This window comes from Alexandromys fortis, unplaced genomic scaffold (assembly GCF_014885135.2).
Source record: "Alexandromys fortis isolate MF-2015 unplaced genomic scaffold, M_Fortis_MF-2015_v1.1 scaffold_4, whole genome shotgun sequence".
In the NCBI taxonomy this organism is placed as follows: domain Eukaryota; kingdom Metazoa; phylum Chordata; class Mammalia; order Rodentia; family Cricetidae; genus Alexandromys; species Alexandromys fortis.
The window spans coordinates 941,498-956,405 of NW_026067944.1; the positions used below are offsets into that span (position 1 = coordinate 941,498).

The window sequence follows — 14,908 nt, forward strand, 5'->3', positions numbered from 1 at the left end:
TTATCAGCTGCTTGCATATGCGTGGGCCTATGGGCAATGCCCACCTGGCAATCCAGGGTTGGCAGCCCATGCCTACTTAAGGGCTGGGAGAGATTTGTCCGGAGAGAGAGGGAGAGAGGAAAGAGAGAGGGGGGGGGGAGAGAAAGTGAATAAAGTCCTGGAATAAACTGCAGTGAGAAGAGCTCAGGTGTGGACAAGGCGGTATGTGACAGTTGGTGGCCCATACGGGGACAAGCATACGGGGAACCTCCAAACCTCTCTCCACGGAGCCCAGAACTTGCTGCAGTCAGGGGGTGCATCGGTAAGATTGAGGAATCGCAATAAATGCGGGTTTTCTGCTCTCACCGGTAAGAAGGGAGAGTGGGGGTAATAAGAGCCACGACTATAGTGGATGGTTTAAAGTGAGGGCCACGACTAGAGTGGACAGATAAAAGTGAAAGTAGAGCCACGACAAAAGTGGACGGATTAAATGTGAAATGGTACGAATTTAACATTTGTTTAAATGGGTGATTCAACATCACACCTGATTTCTCTGGCTCTTAACGCGTTTTGGAGAGGTTTTTGGCTAAATGTGACACAATTGCTTCTTGGTTTGCCGTCTCTGGCAATCTTAATGTGTCATCCTGGGATAAGCCTGGTAGAGATCTGGATTTTGCCGCTGAACAAGGTATGCTAAGGAAGGGAGTTATATTCATGTGGTTTGAATTACCAAGACTGCCTGAGTTTGCAGTGGAGTGTGAGCAGCTGTGGCTCCAAGGCCTAGGAGCTCCAGGCTGAGGGTCTGCGAAGCTGCAAACACCCGGGACCTGCCTCAGGGCACAGAAGCACAGTAAGCAATAAGATCTGTTGGCCTCCTCCCTACAGTTCGGTGGGGAAGTGGAGTCTCCGCCTCTCCCCAGTCCCTGCGGCCTGAGTCCAAGTGCGACTGGAAAATGGCAGTAGATTGTAGTAAATATCTCTAAGATCTAAGAATGCAACGTCCCCGCTCAGCAGGAAGTAGCCAGAGAGATTGACAACGCCCAATTCCCTTTAAGATAATTTAAGCGGGGTTCCTTCAGAGCAACAAGCCTGCTTTCTCCTGAGTTCTGCTCCACCCTTCAGTGGTTGCAGAGCAGCCTGCTTTCCTGAGTTCCGCGCCACTCCATGCACCAGTCTGGAGAGGGCAGCTGAAGCAGAGCTTTGCTAGGTGGCTGTGGTGGAAGGCACATTGCCTCAGCCCAGTTGGTGCCTAGCCTGGCGGATGCCACAGCAGTGCCAGGAGTATCAGCAAACACAACAACAAGTGCTGGAGCGAAGACCACACAGGGCTGCCCAAGGACGCAGCGTAGCCGCAGGGCAAGGAAAAGACAATGGCAGTTTCAGGCTCTGCTCGGCGCTGAAGAGTCTGCGGCAGAGCGAATTTAAATCAAGAGACTGCCCTATTGTAGGAGCAGGTACCTGTGTGCTCTGTTTTAGTTAAAGGGTTGGTAGAACACCATATCCCAAATGGGAGGTTGGGTCTAGTGGTGATTGGGAACCCTATCGCTAGCAATCTTAACACCTGTTGCCGTGGGCATTTATCTTTAAATCCTGTGTAAGATCAGAAAACCCATGAGAATACAGCATATGGTTACTTAGCAGAAGCAGGATCAGCTGAGCTGCTAGGGAAGCCAAAGAGGTGCACGAGGGAGGTGTCTTCCATACACTCAGCTGACAAGAATGAATGTGCCATGGGGGTATGGCAGCTGGGGTATGTTAAGAGAGGCAAGTCCATACCCTAGTCTGCCAGACATTTCTATCCATCCGGGGCTATGTGTGACCAGCATTCAATATGACTCATGCAGCTAATTTGTCTAAAGAATTGTCTAGATATCTTTTAGGTAATTGGTCTGGTGAATTCAAACAACAACTGGAAAAGCTGCGAGTGACGATTGTGACTGCAGATTCCACACACATGGATACCAGCCTGGCAGAAGAACTATCTTCCTGGATCATCTACAGCCATGGATCATCTGAAGGAGTGGGCGGGAATAGGAGCCCTAACAGGCTTAATGGTGCTTGCCTCCCTGGTATGCCTGTGGTGCATTTGTCACATAAGGGATTCACAGCATCGCAATGCAGTTATGATCATTCAGGCCTTCACGGTCATTGAAGCAGGACAGTCCCCTCAAGCTTGGTTATCTATATTTGAGCACAGAATGCGAGGCTTGTGCACTGCACTTGAGGTAAGCATACATCAGCCTCAAGAAGAGCAAGTCTGATTGCATGTGGGTTGGGGTCTAACTCCCACCTCTGTAAAAAGGCACTGGACAGGTCTAGTGTTCTCTGAGTGGATGACACCTGGACAGACACTAGTACATGTTTCATTTTTAACAGAGATCAGACCTCTACTCTTGCCTGATGCTTTACAAAACAAAAGGGGGAACTGTAGCGAGCTGCGTGAAGCCACATCTGATAATCAGCTCCTAATTATGCCTAAGACCTGACTTATGCTGTGATAACGCAATGATTATTAGCTGCTTGCATATGCGTGGGCCTATGGGCAATGCCCACCTGGCAATCCAGGGTTGGCAGCCCATGCCTACTTAAGGGCTGGGAGAGATTTGTCCGGAGAGAGAGGGGAAGGGAGAAGAGAGAGAGAGAGAGAGAGAGAAAGAGAAGGAGATAGATTGCTGTGAATAAAGTCCTGAAAACTGCTGCAAGAAGAACTCCGGGTGTTGGGTTTTTCCTTGCTGGTCAAGGGTGGACGCGACAATATATTTATAATATTGCACTAAACATTTCTACCTCTGATCAAGATATTTATACATTTTCTACATTTTGAGGTCACTGTCCTCATTGTTGCACAGTTGTTTAAAGATTGTCTAGTATTCTAATATGAAATACGTATTAAGAACTATAGGTCAATAGTCACCCATGTTTGTCATTCTTATAGTTAGACCAATCAGGTTCTTTAGATACATAGAGATGGTACTCTGCATAGACAGGTCATCTTCAACCACTTCAAAGAACTGTAGAATATGGCACTTAAATAACTTAGGGCTCTGTTGACATGAGAAAGGATTGCTCTTGGCCGCACCGATCTATTCCTGAGAGAATGTTGGGTGCCAAAGATACTCCACTTGGAGTTTGTTTTTTTCTTGGCAAAACTGGTCTTTTGGCAAAGAACTGCCCATGCCTCGACCACTGACAAAATGCACGATGTCTGGACTGGACAAGCAGGATACAAGAAAGAAGACTGCCAGACCTTGCCAATACAGGGTAAGAAGGTTTTGAACATTTTCCTGCCTCTGAAAATGGTCTCTCAGTTACTCTAGGCCCTAACCAAAGTTGGTTGCTCCAACGTTGCAAATGAGACTTTGGTGATTGCCCAGGTAGCCAGTTGTTTCTGTCAGCTACTGCACATTTTGGAAGTTGCTTGATTGTACTTCCTGTTTATTCAAGTAATATTATTTCCCTTCTCAGGTCTTTGATGGGGTTAAAGACTAGAAAGTCATAGTTATTTTCCTCTTATTACTAGCCAACCCATTTCTTTTCTTTTCTTTTCTTTTTTTTTTTCCAAGACAGGGTTTCTCTGTAGCTTTGGAGCCTGTCTTGGAACTAGCTTTTGTAGACCAGGCTGGCCTCAAACTCACAGAGATCTGCCTGCCTCTTCCTCCTGAGTGCTGGGATTAATGGCGTACCCCATGACTGCCCAGCAGCCAAGCCATTTCTAGTACAAGACTTAGACTTCTTAGAATAGGATAACTATTAAAACATTTAGCATATGTTTCTTGCTTGATGTTGTTTATGCTCGTTGTAATTCTAATTTTTATATTTGATATTTGTTCTTATTATATATAGTTTTATATTAGCTTAGAACTCTTTTATTTAGACAAAAGGGGAAGGTGCTGTGGGAAATTTTCAGCCAATAGCCTTTAAGATACTGGCATACTCTGGGTGTGGCCACAGGTACTGTATAAAGAGAAATGTGTGCAGCCTCTTCGCTGCTGGGTTCTGTTTCTGTTCCCCACTTGTGCAGAGGACTGTTGATCTGTGAGTTTACCCCAAAATAAAGAACCCTTTATTATACTCCATTCTGAGCTGGTGTGGGACTACTTTATTGTACTAGTCCACAGAGAGCATTTCAAAAAACCAGATTACTATCAGAAATAAATATATTTTAGAAATCAAAACAACAAAAGAAACTATACACGGTAACTATTCCTATATTAGCCAATGCAGATATTATAATATAGGAAAATAAGTTTAGTGCTTATTTTGTAATTTTCCTTGGTCTTAGAAAAAGTGGGGGTCAAAGTGCTGTCATTTAGTGAGAACAGGAGCTAAAACACAACACTTCTTAGGCATTCATTATCACCTGGCAGATTGTCCTCATCTATTTCAAATTAAGTTCTCAAGGCTGAGAGCTTTCCTTGTGACAAGTGCTATAATAGGCTTAGAAGAACTGTGAATGGTATTTTTTTTTTAAATTATCACTTTACTCAGATGTCTGCATGGAGACAGACTGCTTCACCAGATACTCTGATGTCTGCATAGAGACAGACTGTGTCACCAGATGCTCTGATGTCTGCAGGGGGACAGACTACATCACAGATGCTCTGATGTCTGCAGGAGGACAGACTGCATCACAGATGCTTTCATTCAGAGGCTGAAGAAATCCATCTTCTTCTCAATCTACCCAAGTGAATTTGTAATACTGTCTAGTTTAGGAGAACTTGGTAAAATTGTGGCCTATTCTGGTTTTCTACCTTAAGTACTGCTAAAACTGGTCAGGCACCATGTTCCTGGCTTTAAATATTTTGGTAAAGTTGTATTTTATTATTATTAATTATTAATGTGTATGTCACACATGCCACAGTGTGCATATGAATGTCAGGGAATATTTTTGGGGAACTGGTTATCCCTATCCACCCTGTAGGGTCCGGGGGTTGGATTTAGGTTATGAGACTTGATGGCAGATGCTGACATGCTGAGTCATTTTGCTCTTCCAACTTTGCATTGTTTATCTCATTCAATACCCACAGTTCTTCTGTCTGTTGTAATGAGATGTTATAGTGGGGGGAAGGAGCTGAAATTGAAATAGTACAGCCGGATAGTGGCGCACGCCTTTAATCCCAGCACTCGGGAGGCAGAGGCAGGCGGATCTCTGTGAGTTCGAGGCCAACCTGGACTACAAGAGCTAGTTCCAGGACAGGCTCCAAAGCTACAGAGAAACCTGCTCTCAAAAAAAAAAAAAAAAAAAAAAAAAAGAAAGAAAAAAGAAATAAATTGAAAAATTGAAATACTATATCCTGCTTTGGTTTGGAGATGTTTTATATTTGAGATTATAGGTGCATACCCCGTAACACCCAGGTGTGTGTGTGTGTGTGTGTGTGTGTGGTGTATTGTTTGTTTCTTGGTTGTTTTCAAGACAGACTCTTGGTGTGTACACTAGGCTGTCCTGGAACTCATGGCTATCCTTTTGTTTTAGACTCCCAGATGCTGGGATTATAGGCATACATCACCAGCCTGGACAAGATACTGTTAGTCTGGTATTGCAGTTAACACATAGTTGTCTATCCTAAGGAGTCTGGCTGCATTGCTTGGCAATACTACAAAGCATTCACATTCATCTGAAATTCTCATGTTTTCTTCATGAGTGATTAACTAGCATTTGAATGTCATTGTCTTGGGTTTCCTCACAGTCTTCTATTCCCATCTCTTCTGCTTGCCATGTTTCATAAGTCCTTTGCATTTATTTTTTTATTTTAAAAATAAACGAGTATAATACATTTTTAAAAAGTTCTTACCATTTATTTTTGTGATGCATGTGTGTGAGTGCATATTTGCCATGGAGCATGTGTGGGATCTGAAAACAGCTTTCAGCAATCTGTTCTTCCCTTCTGTGGGTGCGGTCCAGGGATTGAACTCAGACTGTCAGGCTTGGCGGCAAGCCCCCACCTGCCGAGCCACACACACTAGAGAATTGTCTCCTATTCCCCAGACCATAGTAGAGTGCGTCACTTGTCCGTATCGCCTGTGGGATTTCCCTGTGTGCAGTTCTGTTCCATGGCACACACAGCTCTGTACCCCACTCTTCTCTTTACCCTAGTAACCCTTTATACCACCATAAAGGCTAAATAGCCCAAATATCAAAAAAAAAAAAAAAAACTGAACCATTTGGAGACAAGTCTCCCGTAGACCACATGGAAGGAGAGCTGACTCAACTGTCCTCTGATCTTAACACATTCATCACGGCACTCATTCTCTCTCTCTCTCTCTCTCTCTCTCTCTCTCTCTCTCTCTCTCTCTCTCTCTCTCTCTCTCCCCAAATATTAAGTAAAATAAAATCAAAACTAAAGTTCCATCAGCTAGGAGTGTGACTAAGCCCCTTCCTTATCCACAGTGGAATTCTGACAGGCTCGACCTTTTGTAGTCTTGTGTATGCAGTCACAGCCACCTTGAGCTGCTGTGTGCATGACCTGGTCATGTCCGGAAAACACTACTGTGGGGAGCGTGTGAGGTCCTGAGTGAGTATTGCCATGTCCAGGATTCTGCTTCATACCTAGAGGGACATGGCAAAGCCTTCCTTGGGGTCCTAAGTGTGAAAAGTGACAGCGTGTTCAAACAACGTTCACTGTAGCTCTCCCCACCCCATGTTTACAGCCTGAAGACTGCTCCTCTGCAGAGACCACTCCTATCTAGAGGAGCTAAATCTGATTCCTTGATCCAGCTGTATAGCACAAACCCTTTCTGTTGATCTGTAACAACCCTCATCTCATTGTCAGCTGTATGATAACAATGTTACGCAGCTTCCCCATCAGAGACTGCAGTCTGTCAATCTGTTCTTCATTTCTCCCATGCTCCTTGTCAGGCCGAGCGCCTTCACTGTGCACAGCTGCTGCACAGTTTTCCTCAGTTCTCCACGACCCCTGGTTCTCAGTCTTCCCCACATGATGGCTCCTGAGCCTTGGGGGCATTATTGGCAGTGAATGTCTACTGGGGGAGCTCGTTCTCTTTGGATGCTGACCCTGCTAGGCTGCTCATGTCGCAGTGGAAGACCTGACATTGAGTTCACTTTCATAAAAAAAGAAAAAAAAAAAGAAAAGAACACATGAGGGCTGGAGAGATACTCAGTGGTTCTTTCAGAGGACCCGAGTTAATTCAGCACTCTCACGGCAGCTCACAATCCTTTGTAACTCCAGCTCTAGGGGCTATGACACCCTCACACAGACATGCATGCAACTCAAACACCAATGCACATAAAAAAGGCTGGAGTGGCTACAGAAAGAATTGGAGGGGTAGAATTTGATCAAAATATATTCACTTATGAAATTATCACACAATAGTTTCGGAGTTGGGCATGGTTACAACTTTGTATCCCAGATATTCAGAAAACTGAAGCTGGAGGGCTGAGAGTTTGGGATCAGCTTAGGCTATATAATGAGACATGTATCAAAAAAAAAAAAAAAAAAAAACAAACTCAAAATTCAAACAGTTTGAGAGCCAGACTTGACGGCACACACCATTAATTTCAGTCTTAGAAAGAAGTGGATCTCTAAGTTGGAGGCTATCCTGATTTACATAGCGAATCCGAGGTCAGCCAGGACTAAACAAGACAGTTTACGATGTCAGTACTGCAGACAGGACCACAGAGACGGCAAAACTTCTATAAAAGGGATTTGCCAATAACTACCAAATTATTGTTTTTTTCCCGTGGTACTGGGAGATTGAAGTCAGGGACTTGGACATGGGCAGACACTCTTCAGCTGAGCTAACTAACCCGATGCTTAAATTATTTTTTATTTTTAAACTTAATTTTAAAAATTATTACACACAGCCGGGCGGTGGTGGCGCACGCCTTTAATCCCATCACTCGGGAAGCAGAGGCAGGCGGATCTCTGTGAGTTCGAGGCCAGCCTGGTACAAAGGGAGTTCCAGCACAGGAACCAAAAGCTACAGAGAAACCCTGTCTCAAAAAATCCAAAAAAAAAAAAAAAAACCAAAAAATTATTACACATAGTGTGTGTGTGTGGGGGGGGTGATCTTGTGATACCTTTTAACCCAATTAAATATCCTGTAGCCCAAAGTGTCCCCTCTCCACTCTTGGCCCTTGAACAACCCCCACAGTGCTGCAATTACAGGCTACATGCTCAGCAGCGTGCTCAATTTTATGTAGTTCTGGGGATTAAACCGAGGCTCTCTGCATGCTAGGAAAGTGCCCCAGCCTGAAGTGTTCTTCAGTGGCATGTGACGTCAGCCTATATCCTGAAAACAGTGAAGTAAGACGTTTTCTTGGTAATATATTTATGAAATTATCAATTGCATACTTTTCAGATATTTCACTCTGGGCCTTTTTTCTTTCTTTGAGACTCTGTAGCCCTGGCTGACTAGAGCTCACTACAATCCAGGCTGGCCTCAAACTCACTGTAATCCACCTGACTGTGGCTCTTGAGTGCTGAGATTAAACCTGTGTGCTGCCACACCCAACAGGGCTCTACTTCTATAGATAAAAATTCACAAAGAAGCAACTTAAAATGATAGAATTTATTTTAATATAATGATATATGTATGCACATGTACTATTTTAAAAATAAGCATGTAAATGATAATTGTAAAACACAGGTCAGCCCTAATTGAACATTATCAGGAGGCAGTCTAACGGCTGCATTCGCCCTCTCAGGTCAGAACACACGCGGTGCAGCGCGTGTCCCTGGTCAGTGCTGAGCTTTCGGGAATGCCCGCTTAGAGCTTACATTCAAATCATCACAATCTCTTAACAGTCATTAAGTCATTGGACTGGGTAATCTAACAATACCAGTCTAAACGAAAACCCTGAGGATTAAAATCTTTTACACAATAGTTTTGGTTAAGTGCAATTCATGTTTATAAGGACTACTTAATTTAAGGTCGTACTTGGTAAGGCAGAGTAAAAATAAGAGCTACAGCAGGAACAATCTACACTAGCTTTAGTTCTTGCTACAAAGTTGTTTTGCTTCCCACAGCACTGGACCTCCTCACCATCTGCTGGCTTGCCAGCTTCACACTCAGGAGTTGACATTGTGCACTGAGCTGAGGTGATCCAACAATGGTGGCTCAGACTTAATGTACCCAAGGAACTACATGTTGTTGAGTTCATGTCCATGCTCGACCATGGCTTGCACAAATTGCTTGAAGACTCGATCCATGTAAGTGCATTGCCTAGGCCAGATTCCCTCCAGAAAACCAATATGGCCTCCATAAGAAGTAAGAACCAAAGCGACATTAGGGTTTTGCTTAGCAGTTTCTACTGGGATAGCTTGAGGGATCAAAGCAGTAAGATGGGGTGTTGGTGGTAAAGAGGTGGGAGCGGGAAGGACGGGGAGGGGGGGAGAGAGAGCATTAACATTGTTAGGTAAAGCACACTTTATCATTTCTAATCAGTAAAAACACTCTAATCATTAAACAAATATTTGTGATGAGTGTGGCTAAATGGACTGAGTCTGACTAATTTATACAATCATCTATATCTTATAACAATACCTATTTCTCCTAGATCCTTATTTCTAAAGGAATCAATCCAAGATTTTACATAACCTAACGTGCAGGCTGTTTATTGGCTGTGAGACAGCTCAGCTACCAAGGCACTTGTCCCCTGCCTGATAGCCTGGGTTTGGTCTCTGGGACCCACACGGCACAGTGATGGAACTGCCTGAGACCTTCCTAATGCTCTGGAGCACTCGTGAGAGTGTGTGGATACTCGTGCACAAACACATCTAGAAAGACCAGATAAAACAAAATAAAAACACAGGCTGATTCTTGTTTTCTGAAATTAAAACTAAGCTAACCTTTGTGAGAGTTGTAAATCCATTCGGTGTAATTTTGATCATATGTGAATTTAGATGTCTAAACATGATTCATGATTGATAACTCTACAAAGGACTTGAAATCCCAGATTTCAATATATATATATATATTTCCTGTCTTTCTGATTCTCTGTTTCTCGAACAGGAAAGAGAAACTACTGGAAAACAGCTCAGGAGTGACATAAAACAACTCCCCAGGAACAGCAGTGTTTGTGCACCCCTATCACGTTAATTTTAAACAGACTTCAAGGTCATGAATTAAAGTTGCTTTCTTTTTCTCCTAGGTGTTAGTGTTCAGACAGTGGAAAAATAAAATATGTGTGTGCGTCCACAAGTGCAGGGCACATGCCCCAAAGGCCAACTGGGGACCTCGTGAATGCTCAATCTAAGTTCTCCCACCGGGCTCCCCCCAGCACTCTGAGAGAATCTAACCCTGACTGCAGACAGCGCAGCCTTGTGAAGGGTGTTGGCTGCCTGTTCCCGCAGGCTGCAGACAATTGTCCACTATGTGGTAAGACTGGTTTAAGGGCCTGGGAAAAAACAGGAAACAATGAGTTGCAACTTCACCCTTGTGGGTCAGGTTGAATGCTGGGAAACTCTTGTTTGTAGCACAGGCAGCAAAGGATAAAAACGGATGGAGAAGCGTCAGATCTGACCCAGTGAAAAGATGCGAAGGAGCACTGTGTAATTTAACTGACACCAAAGCCAGTTTCAGTTTCTTTTCTTTCTTTGAATTTTCAAGACAGGGTTTCTCTGTAGCTTTGGAGCCTGTCCTGGAACTAGCTGTGTAGACCAGGCTGGCCTCTAACTCACAGAGATCCACCTGCCTCTGCCTCCCGAGTGCTGGGACTAAAGGCGTGCGCCACTGATGCCCAGCTTTCATTTTCTTATCTACAAGTGAAGGCCCAAAGTGCCAGTTATTAGAAATGACCTCTGGGTAAACGTGATTAAGGCATCTGTGTATGTTGGGATGTTCTAAAACTTTACAACACAATCGCTAGGGTTGGAATCTGGGTAATTAATTCTGTTTAGTGATGGCTGAATTCAGGGCCTCAAATGAACCAGGCAAGCACCCTACCACTGAGCTCCAGCCCAACCCAAAATAAATGCTTTTAATTAAGTATTTGGAGAAAATAAAAGATTCTTTTCTTGAGGTGCTGGAGAGATGACTCAGTGGTTATGGGCACTTAAGATCTTCCAGAGGACCCAGGTTTGAGTCCCAGCTCCCACGTGGCAGCTCACAACCATCTGTAACTCTAGTTCCAGGAGCTGTGATTCCCACTTCCGGCATCTGTGGGCACCAGGTGCAGACACACATGAAAGCAAAACACCCAAACACATTAAAGCTTAAAACTGATTTAAAAAGATTTTTTGGAGCCAGGCATGATGGCTCACACTTGACACTCCACAACATGGGGGTGGAGGCAGGAGGATCACGAGTTCCAGGGAAGCCTGGGTTACAGAGTAACATCCTGTGTTGACAACGACAAAATAATAGCCATCTTTACACACAGTCAGAGGGCAAGCCTTTTGACTCCCAAGTTTGTAAGATTATTTGTAAGTTAGTAAGATGGCATACATGTTTGATAAACAAATACGTATGCTTATTGCTGGTTTTTAAATTAGGAGACTTCTTTTTAAGATTTACTTTTGTTATTTTAAATTACGCATGTGTAGAACAGGTTGTGTATATGAGTGAAGTGCCTGTGCAGGCCAGCAGGTGGCGATAGGTCTGGTGTTACAGGTGATTTCCTGTTGCTTGATGTAGGTGCTGGGAACTGAACTTGGGACTTTGGCAAGAGCAATACATGTTTCCAACCACTGAGCCATCTTTCCTGCCCAACTGCTATTCTTAAATTAAGAGAGTATGGAAGTTAATTTTGGAATAATTTTCTTCCTTACTCTTTCCAGGAGAAATAAAAAAAACCTATAATCTATTTTCATTTAGAAATAAATTTTTGGCTCAGATTTGCTTCCAGCATTGAAATACTCAAGGACATTGTGTTTCTAAAGTTTCAAGTCCTCTTTCAGGTTAAAGGGGAAGAAAAACTTCAACTTTTTTTTTTTTTTTTGGAACCCCAGGAAAATGAGGGGCTCTCCCCAGGCAAAGATGCCAGAGCATAATCTGCCCAAAGGCCCTGCCTTCGAGAACCAAAGCTCACAAACACAAGAACACACAATCAGCTCTCACTGGGCCTGAGTCTGACAGCAGAAGGGAACCCTGAAAACACTGGTCATGTGGTCTGAAGCACTTTGATACTAAGTTCTAAACGCTAACTTTTATTTGCTTGTTTTTATGTTTCAAGATAATGTCTTCCTGGCCCAGGTTGGAAGTTATTAAAGTTATCAGGGTTCAGGCCTCGAGCGCATTTCTTCTTTTCGCATCGGTGCCCAGGTGCTGGGATTACAGGCAGGGAGCTCCATGCAGGCAGCGTTTTAGTGAAAATTATAATGGAAAACATTATATGACTGCTGTACTTCCTTAAAAAGAACATTTTAAAAGTTAAACTAGGAACTGGGGAGACGGCTCAGCAGTTGGGGCTCAGTTCCCAGCACTGATGTCTGGTGGCTCCAGTTCCAGGCATCTGTTGCCCTCTTCTGGCCTCTATGCGCACAGGGCACACACGCACACAGGCACACACGCACAGGGCACACACGCACAGGGCACACACGCACACGGCATACACGCACACGGCATACACGCACACGGCATACACGCACACGGCATACACGCACACGGCACACACGCACAGGGCACACACGCACAGGGCACACACGCACACGGCATACACGCACACGGCATACACGCACACGGCATACACGCACACGGCATACACGCACACGGCACACACGCACACGGCACACACGCACAGGGCATACACGCACACGGCATACACGCACACGGCATACATGCACACAGGCATACACAGAAATGAACCTAAAAGATGTCTTTGAAAGAATTAATTCACGCCGAAGCGTGGACAGATTCTTACCGTGGCTGGGCGAGAAGACATCATCCGCGGCATTCAGGCACAACACCGGGATTCCCACGGACTTCAGTCTGCGGTTAGGACTGGCGTCGGTGTAATAATCATCAATTGTTCGGTATCCAAACATGACTGAGGTGAATCGTTTATCAAACTCTCTAATAGACTTAGCCTAAAAAACAAATCCAGGCTGAATCTACCCTTGGAGACATAAGAGGAAATAAAAATATTAGGAAAAGCTACCCCTTACCTTCATGACCTGGTCCATGTCGATTTGTTTGACAAACATATGCTGGTGCCTAGAACAAAAGAAATTCCAAACTAAGAATTGAGGTAATCTCTACCTCAGTCATACCTAAAATACATAAGGACAGGTAATGAAACAGACTAACTAGCACAGGGCGCAACACTGGTACTAACACAGTATTTGCTGGGCTCAGTGGTAAAGACATATGCTCTCAAGCCTGTTGGCCTGGACCCAAACGATAGAAAGAATTTCTTCACAGACAGTTCTTTGACCTACTTAGCATACTGCCCACACAAAGTTAATAAAAGTGTAATGAAAATAATTTTAAGTTTGCTTAAAGTCTGTGTGTGTGTACATACACACGTGTGCACATGTCGAGGTTAGAAGACAGCTTTGGTATGGGTTGCCGTTTTTACCAGGCTAGCCCCACCTCTGCCTCCCATCCTCTCACGAGGGCTGGGGCTACAGACAGACACTATCACACACAGACAGACAGACACTATCACACACAGACTGACAGACACTATCACACACAGACTGACAGACACTACCACATACAGACTGACAGACACTACCACATACAGACTGACAGACACTACCACATACAGACTGACAGACACTACCACATACAGACTGACACTACCACACACAGGCTCACACTACCACATCTTACTAGCTCACATGCTCCCATTTCTAAAACACACTATGCTTGTAAGAACATGCTTAAGGAGCTGGATTATTCAACATGGGACACTCTTGTGTTTGTTTTTTTGCGACAAGGTCTTTATGTAGCCCAAACTGTCCTGGAGCTTACAATTTAGACCAGGCTGGCCTTGAACTCACAGAGATCTGCCTGCCTCTGCCTCTTGGGTACTGGGATCAAAGGGGTTTACCACCACACAGGACATTCTTAACATACTACCTGAGAAAGAATTAGGTTTGAAAAAGACTGACAACCAGAAAATCTAAGGAAACAGCCCAAACATATCACCAAATACACTCCACACTAATGTAGTTTTCAGAATAATTTAGAATAGCAAAACAAACAGAGGGGCACAAACACAGAAAGAATACATTAATGCCTTTTTCTTTTGGTTTTTCAAGATAGGGTCTAAGATGGCTCAGTGGGTAAAGGTGCCTGCTACCAAACCCGATAACCTGAGATTCTCTGTCTAACAGTCCTGGCTGTCCTGGAACTTACTTTGCAGAACAGACAAGCTTCAAACTCACAGAGACATGCCTGTCTCTGCCTCCCACTTGGGAGTGCTGGGGTTAAAGGTGTGCGCGACTACCACCCACCTGCATTTTATCTATATTTTTACCTTATAATTTTTGGTATGCATCCATAATATAAAGAATATTTTAGTACTGTAATAAATATGTTTATAAATAAATATACATATACTGGTAGTGTTAAACTCTAAAATTTCATACTGCTGGATTGTGTAATCTAAAATGTTTGGCAACAAAAAGTTTAAATATGACTTACTTCTTAACTGAAGACTGGAGGCAAGTTGTCAAGTAGTAATTAAACAGCAGCCAGTTTAGCGGCTTCTCCAACGACTCTGAGCAAGCGAAAGTATTCCAGCCAACTGAGAATGTTGCAGCTGCCATCAGAGGAGTTTTGGACCCAATTTTGCCCAGGTAATTTAGAAGCAGCATTCTAAGATGGTGAGAAACAAGAAGACTGTGACTGGTTTGTCTCAAGAGTCCCTTTCTAAGGGTGCTTCACAAGAACAGGCAGAAGCAGCAAGGACGCATTGCTTACTCTTTCTTTTTCTTTTCTTTCCTTTTTTTTTTTTTTTTTTTTTTTGAGATAAGGCCTCTTGCAGCCCAGTTGACCTTGTCCATTCAACTCTGTGAATAAG

At 43.9% G+C, this 14,908-nt stretch overlaps 1 protein-coding gene across 7 annotated transcripts in view; it reads right to left on the reverse strand.

Annotated features, from left to right (window-relative positions):
• The window catches only part of Abhd3 (abhydrolase domain containing 3, phospholipase), a 61,915-nt gene that overhangs the window by 6,857 nt on the left and 40,150 nt on the right, over positions 1 to 14,908 (reverse strand). The window contains exons 6-9 of one of the 7 annotated variants that reach the window (XM_050148840.1): positions 14,530 to 14,703; positions 13,044 to 13,092; positions 12,800 to 12,965; positions 8,494 to 9,259 (exon numbers count right to left, since the gene is read on the reverse strand). In XM_050148840.1, coding sequence (XP_050004797.1) covers positions 9,081 to 9,259; positions 12,800 to 12,965; positions 13,044 to 13,092; positions 14,530 to 14,703 — 568 coding nt within the window. In that variant the 3' untranslated portion in view covers positions 8,494 to 9,080. The other 6 variants (XM_050148838.1, XM_050148842.1, XM_050148844.1 and 3 more) reach the window with 6 other exon arrangements.